Genomic DNA, 19,452 nt, shown 5'->3' on the forward strand with positions numbered 1-19,452 from the left:
TTTCAAACCTATTGTTCCTAAAGACCTATAGATTTGTTATTTTCAGCATCAATTTAGGTTATAAATACTAGTGTGAAACATGAGAAATAAGTTGGGAATATAGTTTGAGATTGTGGACCAATACACATTTTCCGTGAAGTATGGAAAAGTTGAGACTCTGAATATGCAGTAATTTTTCAGGGATTTTCTGTTCTCACTAAATTTTCTTTGTAGATAAGTATAAGTGGTGTTATTGGGGGATGAGGTCCTGTTGTTTAGGAAGCTACCTATCAAATTATGACTGTCAATGAGAAAACAAAACTCATTTATTTTTTAATTTGTAAAATCTCATTTTTTTAGTCAGTAAAATCTTAGTAGATGACTTACAGCACTTGTTATAATTTGTTTATAGTGACGTAAAATAATATATATCTGTCAAACTCTTGGATGTAGAATAATAAATTCAGAAGAAGGAAAGAGAGACATAGAACACAAAGGATAAATAGATTATAAGTAGCAGCATGGTAGATTTAAAGGAAGATACAACAATAATTATGTTAATTGTACATTGGCTAAATATCCTAATTAAAAGAAAGATTATCAGGGTGTGTGGGTGTTTTAAGCTTTTTGCTACTTTCAAGAATATAGAAAGATGAAAAATAAAAGGATAGAAAAAACATACCATGCAAAACTAAAAACATAAAAGCTGTTGCCACCAATATAAATATCAAAATAGATTTTAAAATTAAAAAATTACTAGTAATACAAAAAGATGACAGAAGATTCATTTCTTAACAAATTAATTAAGACCCTGAAAGGTAGCATGAGTATGTGTCTCAGTATTACAGTGCTTGCCTGGCATGTGTTGTAAGCTCAAGGTCCTGAGTTCAATCCCTGGTACAAAAAAAAAAGAAACACATAGTAAGGTTCTTATATACCTTCTATAAAATGTAGTTTTATAAAATGTAATATACATTTGTGATTTTTTAAAAAAGAACTCATATCAAAATTAGAAATAAAGGGGGCCAGGGATTTAGCTCAGTGGTTCCGCCCCCTGCCTCACAAGCTCAAGGTCCTGAGTTCAATTCCCAGTACCAAAAAAAAATCTTGTGTTAAAATTACTTAATGTTCAAATTACTTGATGAAAGATTTTTCTCTGAGACAGAACGAAGCAAGGATGCCCACTATCACTTTTTTTTTTGGTACTGTGTATCGAACTCAGGACCTTGTTGCTTGCAAGGCAAGCACAGTGCCACTGAGCTAAATCCCCAGCCCTACTATCACCACTTCTATTCAGTGTTGTACTTGAAGTCCTACACAGCACAAAAGGGCTAGAAAAAAAAAAGACATGATGGCACATGCCTGTAATCCCAATTACTCAGGAGTTGAGGCAGGAGGATTGCAAGTTCAGACCCAGCCGGGAAAATTTAACCAGTCTCTGTCTCAAAATTAAATAAATAAAGAGCTGTGGGTGTAGCTCTGGTAGATCACTTGCCTGGTATGCACAAGGTCCTGTGTTCACTCTCCAGTACTACAAAAGGGGTGGGGCTAGAAAAATAAAAGGGATAAAGGTTGAAAATAAAACTGTCATTATTCACAAATGACCTGAATGTACCTGTAGAAAATCTTTAAAACTAAATTTGGTACATAGTTACATATATTCTAAAATCAAACCATTAAAAAAATCAAATTTTTTTAAATGATGCTGTTTACATTCTGCTGATACTATTTACAGTACCACTAAGAAATACTAAATACAAAAGAATAAATTCAAGAAAAGATATGTAAGACCTCTATATGAATACTCAAAACAGTATTAAAGATCATTAAATGTCTAAATAAATAGCTGTTGGGGCTGGGGATTTAACTCAGTGGTGCCAACACCTGCCTCACAAGCGCAAGGACCCAAGTTCAATCCCCGGTACCAAAAATAAATAAATAGCTGTTTTATGTTCTTAGATTAGAATACTCAAAAGTCTAATAACTGTAGCTCCTCTTGAAATTAATCTTCAGATTCAGTGAAGTCCCAATTGAAATCCCAGCAAGATGTTTACAGGAATTGAAAAATTATTCTGACTTATATACAAATGCAAAAGGACAAAAGTAGTCAGGATATCTTACAAATAATATTACAAGATGTCAAGACTTTTTATAAAGCTATAGTGATGAAAATACCATGCAGTTAGCACAAGGATAGACAGACCAACCAGTGGAGCACAAAAGGAAATACAGCAACAGACCAGTGTGTATAGACCCTTGTTAAGATACAGGTTGTACTTAAGAGCAGTGGATAAAAGATACTGTTTTCAGTAAACAGTGCTGGAGAGATATGGGGGGATTAATCTTGACCCTCTAGCCTGTAACACACAAAAATCAATTCCCATTGGTCTATAGATCACTATATAAGTGATAAAAACAATTAAGTTTCTAGAGGATAGGAGAATATCATGTATTGAAGTAGGGAAGGTTTTGGGGGGGGGAGGGGGGACAGGGAAAGCATTGTCCATAAAGTAAAAATTTGATAAGATCAGAAGCCAGCCATGGTGCCACACAGCTGTAATCCCAGCATTGGGAAGGCTGAGGCAGGAAGATCACTGTGAGTTCAAGGCCAGCCTGGGCTACATAGTGAATTAAAGGCCAACCTGCACTATAAAGCAAAACTCTCAAAAAAAAAAAATCAGAAATTAAATACATCAGAAAATATCATTTAGAGTAAAAAGGCAATAAAAACTGGCAAGAGACTTGAACAGATGACAAGAGAGGATATTTTGGTGGGGAAAATATCTGAAAACATGTTCAACTTGTTAGTCTTCAAATGGACAGATATTAAAATCCCAATGAGACTATTGTATACCTGCCAAAATAGCCAAAATTTAAGACTAACAATGCAAAGTACTAGTGAGGATGTTGAGCAAGTAGACTCTCATTAATTGCTAATGGGACTATAAATTTGGTGAACAACTTCAGAAAGTTGTCTGGTAGCATCTACTAAACATTAAACGTCTACTGAACATATTCATAACATGTTACCTAAAAATTCTACTCCTTAGATGGAATAGAATTACCAACAGATACACATACTGCTCCCAAAAGACATCTTCCACAATCTTCATAGCAACATTATTGTTCCTATTATTACTAGTTGGTGTTTGTTTGATGGTGCTGCAGACTGAACCCTGGATCTCACATATGCTAAGCATATGCTCTACAATGGAGCTATAATTCCAGCTCCTGCAATAGTATTCTTAATAAGCAAAATGTAGAAACTATTCAAAATCAACCACAGGAGGATAAATAAATGATAACTTAATCACATAGTGATATCCTATACAGTCATTAAGATGAACAAACTACAGCTGTACACAATAACACGGATGTATCTCAGAAATATGTTGAACAAAAGCCAGACAAAAAAAGAATAAATTCTGTTGGTTTCTTTTATCTAGAATTCAAAAATAGGGAAAATCCATCTGTATTGTTAGCAATCAGGAGTGGTAATCTCTAAAGAAGAGGGAAAGTAGTAATTAGGAGAAAACACAAGGGAATCTTCTTAAATGCTGACAATGGTCCTTTTCCTGACATAGATTATATTTTGAGCATTTGTTTTTTTGGTTTTGGGGTTTTTTTCCCCCAGTACCGGGGATCAAACTCAGGACTTTGCCCTTGTGAGGCAAGCGCAGCACCACTGAGCTAACTCCCCAGCCATGCATGCGCATTGGTATATGACTTACTCTTTGATTCATATTTCCACAGTAGCTTCTAAAGACCAATCTACCTCTTGAGGCTTACTCTGGAGCCTGGAGCTGAAGGTTCTACAGGCAATGGGCAGTGGAGTAGGGTGGTGGCAGGGTAGTTGATGTCTCTCATTGTTCAGGAGGCTGTACCAAGAACAGCCTCTGCTGGTCTTCAGGCTCAGCACCATTTGCCCCAGCACCAGAGGCTATCCAGCTCATACACAATCCCACATGTGGGAGCAGGGAAGCCAAAGATCCTGTGTGTCACAGAGACAGCCCCACTCAAGAGGCAGGGAGTGAAGGAGTGTACTGATTCTTTCCCTGATACTGAAGCAGCAGCTCCTGGAGCCTTGCCTAACATATAATATCACTGTGTCTAGAAGCAAGTTGGGGGAAAATAAATAGTAATATGGCATTAGAAATAAAGGGTCCTAAATGGAACTGTGTTTCCAGACTTCATGAATAATTATGTCCACAGCTTGGTCCTCTCCCTCCTCTCAGCACTGGTTTATGTCAAGATAAAGGATTAGAAGTTCTGGAAATGGATGGTGGTGATGGCTGTTCAACATTGTGAATATAGTAAATATCACTGATGTGTACACTTTAAAATGGCTAACATGCTAAATTTTATGTTAGGTATATTTTACCACAGTAAGAAAAAACACCAGAAAATGATGCTGGTTAGTGGTTGGAAACTTGTAAATATAGTTTCTTTGGTGAAACATTTCTAAATAAAGGAAAGAAATGACTGAAACCTGACTTACCTTCTTTTACTTATTCTGTGAAACAAGCTACTTTTGCAATTTTTTATTTTCCCAGCAATATATCCCATAATTTTATAATATTTTTTAAAATTAAACATCAATATGTAGTATTTATAAAGTATTTAGACTCGTTTTGACATTTGAACATTTTGTTCTTGTACCAAAAGTCATTTGATTTTGATTTTTAACCTTTCACCATCTGCTGCAGTCTAATATGGGTATGCTTTGTTCCCTGTTGTCATTTAAGTGATCTATGAGTTGTTAGCAATTTGACTCACCATTTTCATAAAGTTGACATGAATCCACTAATCTTACAACCTTTTAAGTTGAAGAAAAGTAGTATATAAGGCAAGAGAAAACAGTTCCACAGAACCCTTTTGAGCCTTTTTTTTTTTTTTTTTTGGCACCAGGGATCGAACTTGGGTCCTTGCACTTGCGCAGCAGGCGACGAAACCACTGAGCCAAATCCCCAGCCCCAACAGAACCCTTTTATTTTATTTTATTTTATTTTTAATCTTTTTTCTTTTTGGTACCAGGGATTGAACTCGGGACCTTGCGCTTGCGAGGCAGGCACTGGAACCACTGAGCTAAATCCCTGGCCCAACCCTTTTAAATAATTCAACCTAGCATGTTTATTTTGTAAGCTCTGGTTATTCAGCAAAAATTAGTCATATCACTCAAAGGGGCTCATTTCAAAAATCAATGCACAACAGTGGATGAGTTAACTGTTTTCACCGTTTCTTCTCAACTCCTTAAGAACTAAGGAGTTTGAATGAAGTTCTATAATTAAAATATATTTCTTGGCCCAGGGATTTAGCTCAGTGGTTCCGCCACTTGCCTCGTAAGCACAAAGTCCCGAGTTCAATCCCCGGTACCAAAAAAAAAGCTCTAAAATATATTTCTTACCCCTCAACCAATGTGCTTCTGAGTCTTAGGAAATTAATGTGATGTTATGGTATTCATATCCTTATTTTCTCTCTCCCTCCTACCTTCCTATCCACCTTTTGTCTCCCCCTCCTCACTTCTTTCCCCATTTCTTTCCCTTTCTCCCTCAATCACTCCTTTTCTTCCTTCCATATCTCTGAAGCTATCCTGGCCTTTTAGTCATACCTCAAGCTGTTCAGGACAGTAGTTTACCAAGAGTAGCCCGCTGCTATCGACACAATCGCTTGCCTGTTGTATGTTGGAAGAACTCAAGAAGTGGTACTCTGCTCCTTCGATCTGGAGGATTCCATGGGAAAGGAGTTGTTGCTCTTTTTAAATCTCAGAACTCCCCTCAGGCAGGTAAGCATCTCTGCAGAACAATTATGACTCTTTCACTTAAGAGTATTCCTAAAAGTAAGGTAGGCATAGTGGCACACACCCATAGTCCCAGCTACTTGGGAAACTGAGGCCAGAGGATTGCTTTATCCCAGGAATTTGGGGATAGCCTGTGCAACATAATGAGACTTTGTCTTTTAAAAAGCCTTCCTAAAAAAATAAAATGTAAAATCTGGAAATGCCAGTTGTGTCCTTTCATCAAGCCTTTTCAACATAAAACATGTTTTAACAAGAACCACATTTGTCAGTGTAGATTTCCACCTTGAATTTGACATCTTAATACATCTATTCTACACTTCATTTTCAATAGATACTAGTATAATATTTAGGTATTTTCACTCCAGAAAATCAGAATATCCACAGATGAAAACTAGACTGTACTAATCTTTTCCCTTCTGGGAAGCATCCAGATATATTTAACAGCCTCAGAGGCAAGTTGGGATTCTGTCCCATTTGATAAGAGATGTGAGTCTATCCCTGTGCCTCTTCAAAGTGCCTGAGCTAATTTCATTGATTCTCTTTTGCTGCACACAAACCAGGTTCATATTCCCACCAACTCCAATTTGCTCTCAGAATTATTTCTATTCTGTGCATATTTTTCCCCTTTCTTAGGAGTACTAGGAAAGCCGGGCATGGTGACGCTCACCTGTAATCCCAGCACTGGGGAGGCTGAGGCAGGAGGATCATGGAGTTTGAGGCCAGCCTAGGTTACATAGTGAGTTCAAGGCCAGTCTGAAATACATAACAAGGACCCTGTCTCCAAAAAAAAAAAAAAAGAGTACTAGGGAATTTTGATAGTAATTTTTTCTACCTTTTCCCTATCACTCCACTTTTACTCTACTCTTCCCTCAGCAAACCTCCACAAGCTCATGTTCCCTGTTAGGCCTAATGTGACACAGGGGAAGAAAGTTTCTTGTATTGGGAAAGTCCCACCTCCATTCTGGGATGCCAGGGGAATCCACTCTGTTCTCTGCTCCTGGTACCATGGGCAGGTTGTTGGAGGAGATCATCAAAGAGACATTGTGAACCTTCATGTTGAGTTGCTTCTATAAAGAGATGCCACACCTGTTCTTGGAACGTTAGCCAGGGCTAGTTTTCTAGACCTAGGATCTTTTGGAAGAATGTTGAAGCAATCAAGAAGTAGGTGTGGTAAAGCCAGCATGTTAGGATTATTCACTTAATTGATTGGGACTTTAAGTGAGACGGGCTTCTCTGTTTGGGTGTGGTAGGTAACATGAGACTAAATAGAGAAAATATAAATAAATATATATAGAAGCTTGTTTTGTTAACAAAGACAGGTTCCTTTATTCAGTATCTTTTCCTTTATAGCTCCTACCTCCTCTTTAGAATCTTCCAGTACCATAGAACAAGAAAAGTACTTGCAAGCCTTACTGAATGCAGTTTCTGTCCATCAGAAACTCAGAAGCAACAACACCCTTACTGTCAGGCCAGCACTTGCTCTGTCTCCAGGTAAGATTCAATAACACTTTCCTTTTTGACAGCTGCAAAAGGCCCAACCCAGCCCTGGATTGGTCTCCTTAGTTGTTTGCATATCCCCCTTAGTAGTCTGACCTTACTTAGAAATCAGCGCACCATTATCAATGTCTGGTAAATATTTAGAAATGTAATTATTTCCTTTTTAAAATAGTAATAGGAGAGGTGATAGGGAACATAAAGTCACCTCTTTTCTCTCCAGAAGCTGCCTTATATAAACTTTAAAATATTATGAAGTTGAATGTATAAGTTGAACATCTGTTTATTAAATGTATATTTGTTAAAAATCATCTTGTACGAGTTTGAAATTCTCAAAATTTCTGTAGCCTAATTTTGCAGTACAGTTTGTTTTCTCTAGATTTGGATGAAACTATTAAGACTTGTACTAATATTCTGTTTCAGTCATCATGTGATGGAACCCCAAAGGGTTCATGTAGAGGTAACCCTAATGTGTTAGACACAGGAGCATGTGACCTGAGAAGTTGGTCTCTTTGGCTTAATCAGCTATTTGAATTAGCTCAACATAAGCAGAGAGTGGCTTTTCTTGTAATGTAATACCATGCATGCCTTGCTTCATTTATCATTAAATTCTCTGATTGCACTTGCCAAACCTAACTCCGTAATCTTGCAAATGTGTGTTATCTCTGATGAAATAATAACATTGCTTTGTTATCTCTAATAAACCTTTGGGTACATAAAAAGTACAACTGTTTGGCAGCAATTAGACATGCTACACATGAAGATAACTTTTTTGTCATTTGAGTAATGTTAACCCAAACGACATGATTTTTGTTCTTCTTTTTGGCTGACTTTAGGGACTGAAAGGAGGACTTCAAGAATGTCCACTGTGCTTAAGCAGGTAGTGCCAGGACATTTGGATGTAAACCCATCCAATAGCTTTGCTCGAGGAGGTTAGTAAGATTGATTTTATAAACGAGCACTGATAACAACCTTAAAAACAGAAAACCTTTTTCTAGATAGTAGATATTTTTAAATCCACTAATTATGATTCACATTGTTCTTAATTACCCTTCTCTAAATGAATGATCAAATTGCTAGCATAGTGGCAGAGAGTTTAGCCAGATGGCACAATAGATAAAGATGCTGCTGATGTCTTACATAATGATGAATTTGGAAGCAGTAAGGAATGAAAGGAGCATGTTTAAATGTTACATCAGCCCTGGGAGCACTCCATGATTCTCCAGGTTCACAGGGTGGAAAGACTGATGTGTTAACTTTCCATTACCATGACAAAATACCTGAAGAGAATAACTTACATAAAGAGGAAAGATTTACTAGCTCATGGCTTCAGAGGTTTTAGTCCTTGGTCTCTTGGCCTTATTGCCTTTAGGCCTGTGATGAGGCAGAACATCATGGTGGGAAGTTTGTGTTATAGGAAATGGTTCACCTCATGGCAGCCAGGAAGCAAAGAGAAAAATCAAAAGGGCCAGAATCCAAGATCCCCTTCAAAGGCACACCCCTCCATGACTTCTCTCTTCCTTCCACTAGGCCTTCCTCCCCAAGTTTCCACCACTTCCCAATAGCAACACAGACTAATGACCAAGCTTTCAATACTTGACTTAGGCTTGGGGGCCGTTTAAGATCCAGACCACAACATCTGATCACAGAAGTATAAACAGCTAAGGAAAAGTGGTACCATACCCAAAGCTATGCCTCCAAAGCCTATTGTTTTTACTCCTGTTTTCTAAACTAGATAAGAAAGTAAGAATGATATTGGGGTTTCTCTTTTTTTCCTCTGGGCGGTACCATAGCTGCTGGCATGAGGATATAAAGAAAGACTAACTAGTAGCTATTTTATGCTTCAAAAGGTGGTCCACTTTGATCTCTGGAAGTTTAAATCACTCTGCAGAGGAAATTCCAGACTAGGTAGCTCGATAGTAAAGTCCTCCTTCACAATGGAGTCATAGAATCTTGCACTCTTCCTCTTGTTCCCACCCTTATAATTCTTAATTCCCTTGAACTTGGTTCTGCTCAGTAATGGGAAACTCATTTCTTCCTTACAGTAATCCTTTGCATATTTAAGCAACTCTATTTGTTAGAAAATTCTTTCTCATTTGATCAAAAAATCTACCACTATATAACTTTTACGTGTTGACTCTAGCTCTTTCCTCCAAAGTTAGACACTAAGTGTAATTTTCAATACCTCAGCTCTTTGGATTTAAAAACTATTCTCATATTTAATTTTAGGAACTTTAGTTAACTCTGTCTTCAATTCAAATGATATAATCCACTTGCCATTTACATCACCACAGAATTGATCTCAGAACTCTAGTTGTTCATGCAGCCTAAGATTACATTAGTTATGGGGATAACCCCATCACAGGGTTCTCCCAGGCTGAAATTAATACCATCTGAAATCCCTATCTCTTCTTCACATGTGCTGTTGTTCTTAAAATACTGACCTTGAAGGTTGTTATTGGACCCTAAGTATATGACTACCATGTGGTGTACCAAAATTTCATCTTGTAGGATGTTTTTTAGATGTAGAGTGTTCCATACTTTTGGATCCCAAGTTCTTTCTACCATTGTATTAACTGTTTTTGCCAGCCCTTTGTCATGCATAGATTTGATCACTGTTTTTGTGTGATTTATTGCTTTAAAAATATTGAACAAAGGACCTGAATTCGATCCCCAGTACCAAAAAAAAAAAAAATACTGAACAAGCCAGCATTAAGGACAAAGGCCTACAGCAAAATAATATAAGCCTCTCCAAAAAAAGTTATTGGTCTATGCTGGTTTGGGTCTTCCTGAAAAAACTCACCTGTCCCATATTTCTAAATCCCTACTAATCTTTTTAATCTAAGATTGTCAATCTTTCAGATTATTATCTGTATTACAAAAAATTGTATGGTTTTTTTGACATGATTTGAATCAGTGCTTTTTCCTAAGTTATCATAAATATTCTATTAATAATCCATTCTAGAAATTGGTTCAGAATCAACATAAAAGCTTTTTTTTTTTTGGTATGGGGATCGAACTCTAAAAGCTCTATTTTACAAAATTCACTTTTTTCCTTTTTGGAAACCATGTGCAGGGGTCCTGGTAGTCATATTAGTTCCTCCCCCACCCCCCATCTCACCATGTCATTCCAACTTTTTGCAGTTGCAGGAGTTTAAGACCTTTCAATTTTTTTTTTTAAGTCCTCTTGCTAGTTAATCTGTTAGGTCTTGAGGTCATATTAATTTCCTAGGGCCACCATAAAAAAGTGCCACAAATTAGGTGTCTTAAACAATAGTCTCATTGTTCTGGAGGCTATGGTCCAAGATCAGGCTGTTAGAGAGAATCTGTTCCATGTTTCCCTGCTAGCTTCTGGAGGTTTGCTAGCAATCTTTGACATTCTGTGGCTTAGGGAACCATCACCTAAGTTTCTGCTTTCATCCTCACATGGCTTCCTCCCTCCCTCTGTGTCTGTCTCCAATTTTCCCTTTTTAGAAGGGCACCAGTCATACTGAATTAGGGCCTCACTCTATTCCAGTATAACCTTAACTAATTACATTTATAACAATCCTACTTCCAAGTAAGGTCACATTCTGAGTTTCTAGAGATTAGGACTTCAACACATGAGTTTTGGGGAACATAATTCAACTTGTAACAGTCATACATAGTCTTTTTCTGAATTTTTACAATCCTATTGTTTTATAAATTTAGGATACAAACCTCATTCTTCTTATCATTTTCTTCTCAGTGAATTTGAACTAAAAGATAATACAATGATTTCTCCTAAGTTTTCTGGCATTTCTCTTGTTGAGAACTCTTGTCAGGGAGAGTGCTTACCTACCAGATCAGCCAAAGGTACAAACACTTTCCGGTCCCTGCAAGCAGTTCATTTTCTTGTGCCTAACTTCAAGTATAGGTGTCTTCATTCTTCCATAGAACTGGGTACTCCTCTAGAAATTCCTTACTTATTCTGTATGGGAAGAACTTCCTGTGTCTTCTCTCTCTTAACCTTCTCCTGTATTCTCTTCTATTTTAAATATTTTTTCATTCCTTTCATTATCATACAACCTTACTTTTAATTTTCTTTTTATGTTGTTTTCACTGTGCACCTTTTCTGCTCAGATGAGCCAGAGTTGGCTGCTCTGATGAGCTTGACTATCACCATTTTTCAGCCAGGGGGGATCACTTTGCATTTATCATTCACACTGGTGAGTTGATATGCAAGGGAATACATCCTGCTTTACACAAGAGCTTTTGAAATGGGATATTTGGCCAGATGTAGTGGCACATGCCTGTAATCCTAGCACTTTAGGAAGCTGAGGCAAGAGGATCACAAGTTCAAGCCTAGCCTGGGCAATTTAGTGACTTAGTAGGATCCTAGATAGATAGATAGACAGACAGACAGATAGCGCGGGTGGGTGGGTGGGCAGACAGACAAACGATATAGCTCAATGAAAAGGCCCCCTGGGTTCAATTTTGGTTTTCATTTAAAAATAAAAAAGCTTTTTAGCCTTGTGGGGAAAATACATGTACTTACAGCTTGGAGAAATTACATTGTGGAGTAGAAAAATGCCAGGAGAAAATTGATACTTCCTCTAAATATCAAAAATATAATAAAGTAGCTTTCACATGGAGGCAGCTTTTTAATTTTCTACCCGTTACATTTTCATGACCCCTTAAGTTCCTCTACATGTATTATTTTGTCCTTGAAGTAACCTCCAAAGTAGCTATATTAAGAAGCTGAGAGAGATTAAGTGACTTTGTTGATATCACACACCAACTAGCCCTGTTCCTGGGACTGGAGTTAGTTTGTTGTTGTACCATTCACTGCAACATTTAGTGAATATATCTTGGGTCTCGAGCACTAGGTTAGGTATAATGTCACATTGATAGTAAAGTACCCCATCCTCACGTCCAACCTAAGTATCCCATTTCTTTCCCTCCTTTATTTGACCTAAACAAAGTAGAGGGAATAATACTAGTGCTTAGGAAACACTTATGACCTGAACAATATGTGTTCCCATGAGGGGAATGAACTGCATCATTTCTTCACAAAAGCACTCTCCTTAGCCAGTCCCTAATGGACATATTTAAGGTGACATAATTTCATAGGTCAAAATATATTGAGTTTATTTCAGTTATATTCAAATTAAAACTGTAACCCCACCACTTTTACTGTATAGTAATAAACAAATTAGGAAACCTCTTACTTTTCAGGGTCCTCATCTATAAAATGGAAATAATAATAATACTTAGCTTTAGGTAGTTATGAGGAATAGATGAAATAATATATAAAGCACTTAATAAACACTTAATACACTTATGGTAGGACTTCAATAAATGTTAGTTACTATTGCCTACTGAAAGGAAAGAAAGAATCAATTTGCTCTTACATTGCATTGATCCTCCTTGATCTTAGGCCATAGAAAGTAGGCCAGTAACTTTGAAACTTTTTGGATCATAACTCATAATAATAAACACATTTTATATCTGTATGTGTACATTCATACTGATTTTGTACCCCACTTCAGGTAGTACTAAGCCACATTGTAAAATGTGTACATACTAAGCATTTTATGAAATAATATTCATCTGTTCTCCATGCAGTAGACATAGTGTTTTCAGTTGTAATCTGTCTCACTTTTTAAAAAAAAATTTTGAATTGACCTACTAAAATGATTTCATAAGCCCCTAGGGAAATCCTGCAGTTTGAAAAAGACTACTCTAGTCCTTTGCTGGTGTTAAATACTTAGGACATCTAGGAATCACTCAGGAAATCCACAGAGCCCTTACCACCATCAATGCAGTAGTAAAATTTCTTTGGTCAGTCAGCTTCCAGATGAGATTCCAGTTCTCAAAGCCCTCTACTGGTCCCATATCAGTTCAGGCCATTTTTATTATTACTGCCTTTCTGCTCAGCAACAAGCACTTGACAGTTTTTCATTAGTGACTCTCTATTTGAGGACATACTTAATGTTTTTAATATGCCTCTTTTCACTTTTACAATGAAAATAAATGAGTTGATACAGTAAAGATTTATAACAGCCCACACTGTATTAATTTCCAAAAAGAAAATAATAAATATATGTTTTGAGTGCTTATGTGTATGACTCTCAGCATGGATACAAGAGTAAGTATGGCTAGGCCTTTGCCTTTACAAGCCCACAGTTCTATAGACTAAGAGTGTGCAAATAATCACAATGCAGTGTGATCAGAGTTCAAATAGAGCTCCCTGTAAGTCAGGTCAGTTAGAAATGCCTTTCCAAGAAGTTCACATTATACCTGCATTGTATTGATAAATTTTTCAATTACTGGAACAAAGTACCACCAATAGAGGAGGAGAGGTTTATTTTGACTTATCGCTTCAAGGGTTTCAGCCCATGGTCAACTGGCTCCAAGGCTGGAACATCCTGGTAGAAAGGGCATCAAAGGAAAGTTGCTTGAGGCATGGCACCCAGGAAGCAGAGAGCAGGGAAAGAGCACCAGAAGAAGGGCCAAGGACCAGATATAGTGTCCACAGTCATGCTCCCATGGCCCTGTTTCTTCAATTAGGCCCCACCTCTTAATATCCCATTCACCTATGAACTTAGCAATGAGTTAGCCAGTCAAGTTGACTTGACAATAAAGATTAACTGGCATATAAATCTTAAGGGATAGGGACTTTGCCAGATAAAAAAATGGGAGAAATCATTCCTGTTTTCTTAGAGACTAACAAAAGAAAGTTATGATGGTGCTCACTTCGACAGCACATATACTAAAATTGGAACGATACAGAGAAGATTAGCATGGCCCCTGCGCAAGGATGACACGCAAATTCGTGAAGTGTTCCATGTTTGTTCTATCTAAATAGGGAAGGGTGGGGGGGGTGAAGGGCACATAGGTAATGGAAAAAATAACTAATGTACATCATGTTCAGGTACAAACACCCAATGATAAATGTAAATGTATACCTAAAATGTACCAATTAATATATAAATAAATATATATATGCCCCCACAAAGAGGTTATCTAAAAAAATAAAAAATAAATTTTTAAAAAAGAAAGTATGATGTGTTCAAGGAAGTTTCTTAGAATCAGGAGCTTCACTGTAATTATCTGAGTATCCCATATTGCAGTAAGAAAGCACAAAGAAATGCAGTCACTCAGCACAGAGAAGACCTTGTGCCTTTGCCATGTAGTCCCAGGTCCTTGTTCTGTCTTGCAGTTGTGTTCTCTGTATGCCATTAGCCAGCTTCGTGCAACCTTACTTTAGGACTCCTTTGGCCACTAATGCCATCAATGCTCTATTCCCTGCTTCCAAAGGAGGGAAGTAGGAATGAAAATCACTTCTAATGACTTTTCTTTTATCACAGTATGTCATATTTTGTGCAATTTTCCATTATACAAGTTAATTAATACTGATATTACAGTTAGTTATTGGGATGAGGGTATTATTTAGTAGTAGAATGCTTGCCTGGCATGTGCAAGACCCTCTGGGTTTAGTCCCCAGTAATGCAAAACAAAGAAAGAAAAAACATGTGATGCTGAATAAGTGCAAAAATCGTTTCCCTTAATTTACTTGAGCAATTCTTTTGCTCAGGAAATGATGTGACTACTCAGCATTTTGCTATTACCAGATAAAGTTTGCCATAGTCATAAAATAACTTCTTTCTAATGGAAAAAAGAATATTACTCAAATTACAAAAGTATTATCTCTAATACTGCCTATCATTTTGGTGCAAGTAGGGATTTTAAGAGAAGTCATTTCTTCAGTCATCACAAGCTGGCTGTCTGATCAGTGGTATTAGGCATTGTCACAGGATCATGAATTTGTGCTGCTTATATGTATAAAAAATAAATATAATTTATAAATAAAGAAAAAAAGGAAGATACAGTGGCAATACTTAATGCTCTACCGCAAAAGTATGCCCTTAGTTATTCCAAATGGTTGCTAGAGCTTTCCTGGTGATGATCTTGCTCAGAGAACAAATGTGTTGTACAACACGTAGCATTTGCCAGTCAATCTCCTTCAACACTAGAGCCAGTATATTCCTAACATTTGCACACATACCCCAAATTCCTTAATTTTATTATATAAGCTTATTTCTGCCTGAATGACAATCTTCAAAAGCTTGTTCCATTTGGTATAATTTTTTAATGGCACCCTCTGCCATGCTGTCCATTTCATTGTGCTTATAGTATTTATAAATAGGTGCTGGAATTTCATTTCACAGGCACTCAATTCATCTTTTTGTGACTGTGCAGCTTTTTGTTTGTTAATTAAACCTCCTACTTTAATTATATTTACATTTTCTCTCTGTGTTAATCTTAAAAATTAAGTAGTCTGGGGGCCGGGGATTTAGCTCAAGTGGTTTCGCCGCCTGCTGCGCAAGCGCAAGGACCCGAGTTCGATCCCCGGTACCAAAATAGTCTGTTCTTCTCTTACTCAGCCTGCTCTGATGTTTGCTGCTCTATGCATTTCATTTCTCCTCTGTCTTTAATCTTACCTACCAGTGCATGAGTACAGATAAATGTTTTACTCAGTCAAATCCCAAATCTTCAGCTAAGGGAAGAATCCATAATCAAGGTACTGTATTAAGTGTCCTGATGTGTCACTCTTTTAAACCATCTTCATATGAAAGTATGTTACAAGTGACTTTTTTACATGTCTGTCAAACTATATCCTTTATCTTCATCCACATTCTGAATTTCCTGTGGTTCCATTTACAAATAAACAACTTGTCATAATACCTAAAAAAAGCATATAGAATTATAGAAAAATAAATTTATTTTAGACAGAAATCACCTATGAAACCTTTTCTTGGAAACTGGCTCCCTAACCCCATAAAGAAGCAGATGTGACCAGTCACCTACAAACATGTCTTTATTTCATTAGGCAGTGATTAAACTTCTCAAACAGCCTTTCTATAGAGAAGAAAACCCACTAGCCCTCCACCCTGTGACCCTGCCACTGGTATGAACACCATAGTCTACAGGCATTTCTGAGGGGCTTTGTTTTTTGAGGGTGCTGCAGTGCTAGTCAAATTTGATAATTAGCATATGCTTGTGGGTTGGATGTTTAAATATTTAATAGTCTCCCTTGTATATAGAAATCCTTGATTTTTCTAATATAAATAAAGTCAACTTACATCATGAGACTCTTCTAGCTGTTTGGCTTGGCCTTTCTCTTAGAATACATCTGCTTCTGACTATATTATAAATAAAGCCTCCTATGATTCAATGAAATGCATTACTAAATTTATAATTTCTCATGGATACTGGAAAATGCTATAAAATAATCTTTACGTACTTAAAGTTACATCATTGGCATGATATATATGGTCTAACTCCAGCTTTCAATTTTACATTTAATAAGTTTCTAGTTTATATCTTAAACTAGATTTCTTGTTGAATTAACTAAGAAGGCAGGAAAATGTTCCTTATTTCTTTCTTGAAGCCCTGAGAAATTGACTTACTCGGTGTTCTAATTCTCTGGCTTCATTATTGCTTCTTGCCTGCATTTTTTATTTTGTGTCAGTACCCTCTTTCTATTTATGATTTCAATATATACTTATAAATACTGAAGTTACATCAACATTTAAAAATGGGATTTTATTGACTTCCTACGTCCTTCTGATTCAAAGGTGATTTTAAAATGCTATATTGAATAATGCTAATGTTACAAAAATAGATGGAAAATTACTGTTGTGATCCATGATCACTTAATTAACTATTACCTCTAAAACTGTGGCTCCAGAGCATGCATTTTTTTCCTTATTCATGCCATTCCTACATCAAATTGTCTCAACTCAATTCTTTTGACTTGGTGAAGGTGTATGGGCAAGTCTTCGCTCCAGCACTCGCTTGATCAGCTCTCCAACATCCTTCATTGATGTTGGCGCCCGGCTGGCAGGCAAGGATCACTCGACCCCCTTCAGTAATAGCACCTACCTACAAAACCAGCTCTTGAAACGCCAAGCAGCCCTTTATATATTTGGTGAAAAGTCACAACTAAGGGTAAGATGTTTTTCTCCCACTTAGAAACCTTACAGATATACTGAGACAGTTTATAAAACCTGTCACAAGCCACTTTTCCCAGAAATTTTTTATAGTGTAATTAACCTGAAGTTAATCTAAAAAAAAAGTTGGTGCGCCTGCTCCCCCCCCCCGTGCATATTTACTAGCCAGGAAAATAAATACTTATTCATAATCTTAAAAATCAGCGTAAACATCAGGAGTATTAAGAAGTTAAAAAAAGGGGCCGGGGATTTAGCTCAGTGGTTCCACCACCTGCCTCACAAGCACAAGGTCCCAAGTTCAATCCCCGGTACCAAAAACAAAAAAAAAGAAAGAAATAGAGCTTATTCAGGCTGTGTTTCCCACTATCTTGATTCAGTTTCCACAGGTACCTATGCCCATGGCAAAGCAGATGATTTTGTTGTAAACCTGTCAATACAGAAGACTACAGGGAGGTGGAAGGGTGGAGAGAGGAAGACTATGGTACCACAAGTGGAGGCAAGGAAGGCCAAAACTAGTTTTCCTTTTTCTTTTTCTTTTTTTTTTTTTGTACCAGGGATGGAACTTGGGACCTTGAGCTTGTGAGGCAGGCGCCAGAACCACTGAGCTAAATCCCTGGCCCCAAAGCTAGTTTTTCTAAGTAACTTTTTTTCACACTTTTCTAGGTTGTATCTGTAGAGACACATGTCCTAAAATATGTCAGAAAATCAAAATACTACATGCTAATCAACCTTATTCTTACTATATTATGCTAAAAAGCTTCAACATACTGAGGTCTCATAAACTGTAGATAGTCTGGATCTCCAAAAGCAGCAGTACTGTCTTGAGTTTGTTTTCCAATCACACATTAGAAAATAAACTGTATTACTGCTGACAAGTATGTATGCAACAAACGTATTTCTTAATTCAGAAATCCCCTTAGCATTTAGCACTGGCAATCTTGACAGTTCTGGCTGAACTGTACAGGGTAGACTGTAGGCAAGGTGCTCTCAGCAAGATCCCACATGCTTGGCTTTTAAGATGCCAGTGACTGAGTCATCTCCTCTGTGCATATTGCATTGCAGCCCTTTGCTGGTGTCTGAACTGCTGCAATCATTGAATTACCAACCTTTAGAGGAGAGGGCGTTAAATCACTACATATGTGTCTTTTGATACAACAGACTATTTTATATCCAGAAAATAGCTGGAGCTCTTTTCAAGAGCAATGCAAGTCTTCCTGCACATGCTCTTAATCATCCTGAGGTTTGCCTCCAGAATGCTCATCTCTGATGTTCCTTTTACCCATCAGTCCTCAGGTTAGCTACATGATGGTGCATATTTGAGTAAGAAAGACCACTTGGGACCCTTCCTTAATTCAGTTGTGTCTGTAGAGGATGGCTCCCTATCTGTCTGATGTGTGCCACATTCTAGCTAACATTGTGCTTGCTGTTCAGCTACAAGTCCACATCTTTGTGTCCCAACAAAGGAAGCTTAAAAGAAAGCCAATAAGAGACAGTGACTTAACAAAAAGAATCTTGAATTTGGCCTCCTCTCCTTTTTAAATTCATAATCATTAATAGTAACAAAATCCTTATAACCAACGGTGTCTCTTAGCACTATGCTTAATAACTTGGCTTGTAAGATAGCCATGCTAGGGCTGGGGATGTGGCTCCGCAGCACAGCACCTACCGCTTGGCAAGCGCGAGGTCCTGAGTTCAATCCCTGGTACCAAAAAAAAAAAAAAGAAGAAGTAGTCATACATAGCTCACAAATAGTTGAAAAACAGAAAGGAATCTATGTTTCCTGAAAACTATCTTTTTTTTTTAACAAACTGTCTTTTATCTGTTATAAGTTGCAAAAAATAAAGGAACTCATATATAGTGCTAGGTTCTTTATATCAAGCCTTAAAAAGTCACTATTTACCATCTTAATAGTGTTGGATGCTTAGGTTTCTTTATTTTCTATATGTAAAATTCCAGTCACATTTGCAACCATATAGGGTTTGGGGGGGGTTGTTAAGGTATAATTCAATAGGGATCTTTCCCTGTATTTTAGATTATTTCTGTAGAGTAGCTTCTTAAAAATATCATAAAGACAGGGCCAGGGATTTAGCTCAGTGGTTTTGTCACCTGCTGCAGAAGCTCAAGGACCCGAGTTCGATCCCTGGTACCAAAAAATATATATATCATAAAGACAAATGTCTTAAGACAAAGAAGCTTTTTTTTCCT

At 37.2% G+C, this 19,452-nt stretch overlaps 1 protein-coding gene and 1 non-coding gene across 13 annotated transcripts in view; both read left to right on the forward strand.

Annotated features, from left to right (window-relative positions):
* Sbf2 (SET binding factor 2) overlaps positions 1 to 19,452 on the forward strand; it is a 450,794-nt gene that overhangs the window by 393,326 nt on the left and 38,016 nt on the right. For 9 of the 12 annotated variants that reach the window (XM_087211305.1, XM_013074593.3, XM_087211302.1 and 6 more), the window contains 4 exons: positions 5,565 to 5,761; positions 7,127 to 7,267; positions 8,107 to 8,202; positions 17,061 to 17,245. In XM_087211305.1, coding sequence (XP_087067431.1) covers positions 5,565 to 5,761; positions 7,127 to 7,267; positions 8,107 to 8,202; positions 17,061 to 17,245 — 619 coding nt within the window. The remainder of the gene's footprint in view (positions 1 to 5,564; positions 5,762 to 7,126; positions 7,268 to 8,106; positions 8,203 to 17,060; positions 17,246 to 19,452) is intronic. The other 3 variants (XM_013074594.3, XM_087211306.1, XM_087211307.1) reach the window with 1 other exon arrangement.
* Positions 13,980 to 14,086, forward strand: LOC147827998 (U6 spliceosomal RNA). The gene has a single exon (XR_015451510.1). It is a non-coding gene; the product is annotated as a U6 spliceosomal RNA (small nuclear RNA).

Source organism: Heterocephalus glaber, unplaced genomic scaffold, assembly GCF_053883595.1.
Source record: "Heterocephalus glaber isolate CG9 unplaced genomic scaffold, H.glaber_assembly_v1.0 deba00001428, whole genome shotgun sequence".
NCBI classification, from domain to species: Eukaryota; Metazoa; Chordata; class Mammalia; order Rodentia; family Bathyergidae; genus Heterocephalus; species Heterocephalus glaber.